This window comes from Aplysia californica, unplaced genomic scaffold, assembly GCF_000002075.1.
Source record: "Aplysia californica isolate F4 #8 unplaced genomic scaffold, AplCal3.0 scaffold00695, whole genome shotgun sequence".
Taxonomy (NCBI): domain Eukaryota; kingdom Metazoa; phylum Mollusca; class Gastropoda; order Aplysiida; family Aplysiidae; genus Aplysia; species Aplysia californica.
The window spans coordinates 95,982-98,295 of NW_004797965.1; the positions used below are offsets into that span (position 1 = coordinate 95,982).

Genomic DNA, 2,314 nt, shown 5'->3' on the forward strand with positions numbered 1-2,314 from the left:
TCATGTCCCCGCCTTTCCCAAGCTCTCTTGAAAACTTTGGCGAAATGTTGTTTTGACAAGGTGTCCGAGTTGTCCTCCTGGTACTTCATCACTTCCTCATACCACGCTCGTTTGAGGTTTTTAAAGCTGGTCAGGTCCAGCGGTTGAACGATATGGCTTGAATGGCTGGGCAGTTGATACAGAATGATGCCATGAGACCGGCAAATCTCATGGATCTCCAGGGTCAGGTGAGTGCTGTGGCCATCAGCAAAGAGTACGACAGGTTTCTGGAGATGTGCGACAGCAGGACAGAAAGCAGACTCCATCCACCTGGCGAAAATCTCACTGTCTATCCACCCATTACCTGACTTGGCCATATGAGCCTCCTCAAAGCCCTCGAGAGGGTCGTAGGTGAAGCGCTGGCCAGGGAAGATAAGAAGGGGAGCTTGGAGCTCACCCAGGGCGTTGCCGCAAACAAGAACTGTCACCTGTTTGTGTGTGTCGTTGGTCACCTGGTAGACTCGTTTGTCTGTTTTTGCCGCCAACACCTTCTTCACCCCTCCTCCCAGCTGAAACCCTGACTCGTCACAGTTGAAGAGTCTCTCAGGGCATTCCAACACAGTAGGGTCTATCTGACTGATGTCTTCTTTTGCCTTCTGGAACCAGGCGACAATCTTGTACTCGCTGACAGCAGCCCTCAGTGAGCCAAGTGCCTGGGGAGTCCGAAGGCTGAGCTTGTTCTCATGACGCTTACGAAACAGACGGTACCACTTCTCCCCAGGCATGTTGTCCTTGAAGACGGTGGTCTCTGCCTTACTGTTCAGGCATTTTTGGACAGTTGACAGCAGCTGCTCCTTTGTCCGCCCGAATCCCCGCCTTGACGACTCTGTCAGCCACTCAGTGAGTTGATTCTCTTTTTCGCGGCTAAGTACAGTCCTGTCAATCTAACGAAAGAGAAAAAAAAGCAACCAATTAAAATTAGTCACACTTTCATTTTCTTGAACTGTACTGAACTCTGGACCTAGAGAAAGAACCAACATATTAGATCTAGTATTGTTTAAAATTTCACTAAAATATCCTGTACCACTTTAGGATGGACCTGAAAAAAGGGGGACAAACAATTGGCAGGAAAATGTAGCCCTGTGGCATAAACCTGTGGGCTCCTGACTCTTTGTGCAGCCTTTCTATCGCTACTCCTCGGCTCCTTCTTACTGCTGTCTTTCAGCCACACCCCTGATCTTATGGTGGGTAAGATCTAACACACAGCCTTCTCGGATAACGGCAACAAATCTCGGAGGGCCCCTGTGCAAGGTGCACATCATGTTAAAAGTCCATTGGCGGTCTAAAATCGATGACTAAGCTTCTGCCGCCACCCAAGCAAAATATAAAATGTATATGGTGTCCTAAGGTAGGCGGTATTATAATGGGGTTTGACAGTACGAAATCATAGAATTTCACATGACATGATGAGAAATTTATAATACTTTACCTGTCTCAAGGATGGCTGACCATTGACTCGTGCTCTCAAGGTAGGGTAAGGCACACCGTGAGTCCGTGCAGCCTCTCTCAACTTCATCCCTTTGCTGACACTGTCATATGCAGCAATCATCGACTCCTCTGTATAGTTGAGTCGCTTCTTCTTTGTTGTTGTTGTAGCCATGGCTGTGAAAAAAAATTATGTAACCATTTTGCAAATGATATCTGAAACCAAAATACGTGTTCATGGTGGTGCCCATGAATCTTCTCAGATTGTGAGCATAGTGAGTGGTTAGTATTGTTTTACTTTATTGCAGCTCTTATGCGGTTTCATCTAGAATCTAGAGACAGTTGTAAATATCGATAGATGTAGATTACGGAATATCCTGCAGATTCTAATTGACTTTCTCTAGAAATCTTAATAGCAAATCTAGCTACTAAGCCTATTGCCCATTTGCTCACTTTCCAATTATGCACCACCTTGTCTGCAACTCAGGCGACGCCACTGGTGGTGCCTTTGACAATCCATTATCATGAAAGTCCTGTAACAAAATTCTATGACTATGCCCCCCATTCAATCCAGTTTAGAGACATTGGACTCATTGACCAGCCCTGCCCCCATTACAAACCCACTAAAATCCATATTTCATTTCTAACAATAGGGGCCAATAAAATAAAGAGCTGGTTCGTTAAAGGCTCTCTTTTAAAAAAACGCGCACCCCAAACGAACCACACACTAGCCATGCACATCCTAAACGAAACTGGAAAATCCTCTTCACGGAAGCCTAGATGAAGGTTTTTAACATGCCCTAGTTAATACTAATAATAGGCTAGTTGCACAGTGCGCTATGATGCGAGT

At 45.7% G+C, this 2,314-nt stretch overlaps 2 protein-coding genes across 3 annotated transcripts in view; one reads left to right on the forward strand and one right to left on the reverse strand.

Annotated features, from left to right (window-relative positions):
• Positions 1–1,648, reverse strand: part of LOC101858516 — a 2,514-nt gene extending 866 nt beyond the window's left edge. Inside the window, exons 1-2 of the mRNA XM_005108524.3 lie at positions 1,469–1,648; positions 13–923 (exon numbers count right to left, since the gene is read on the reverse strand). Coding sequence (XP_005108581.1) covers positions 13–923; positions 1,469–1,639 — 1,082 coding nt within the window. The 5' untranslated portion in view covers positions 1,640–1,648. The remainder of the gene's footprint in view (positions 1–12; positions 924–1,468) is intronic.
• Positions 1–2,314, forward strand: part of LOC101855751 — a 32,418-nt gene that overhangs the window by 3,884 nt on the left and 26,220 nt on the right. The gene's annotated exons all lie outside the window — the stretch shown is intronic.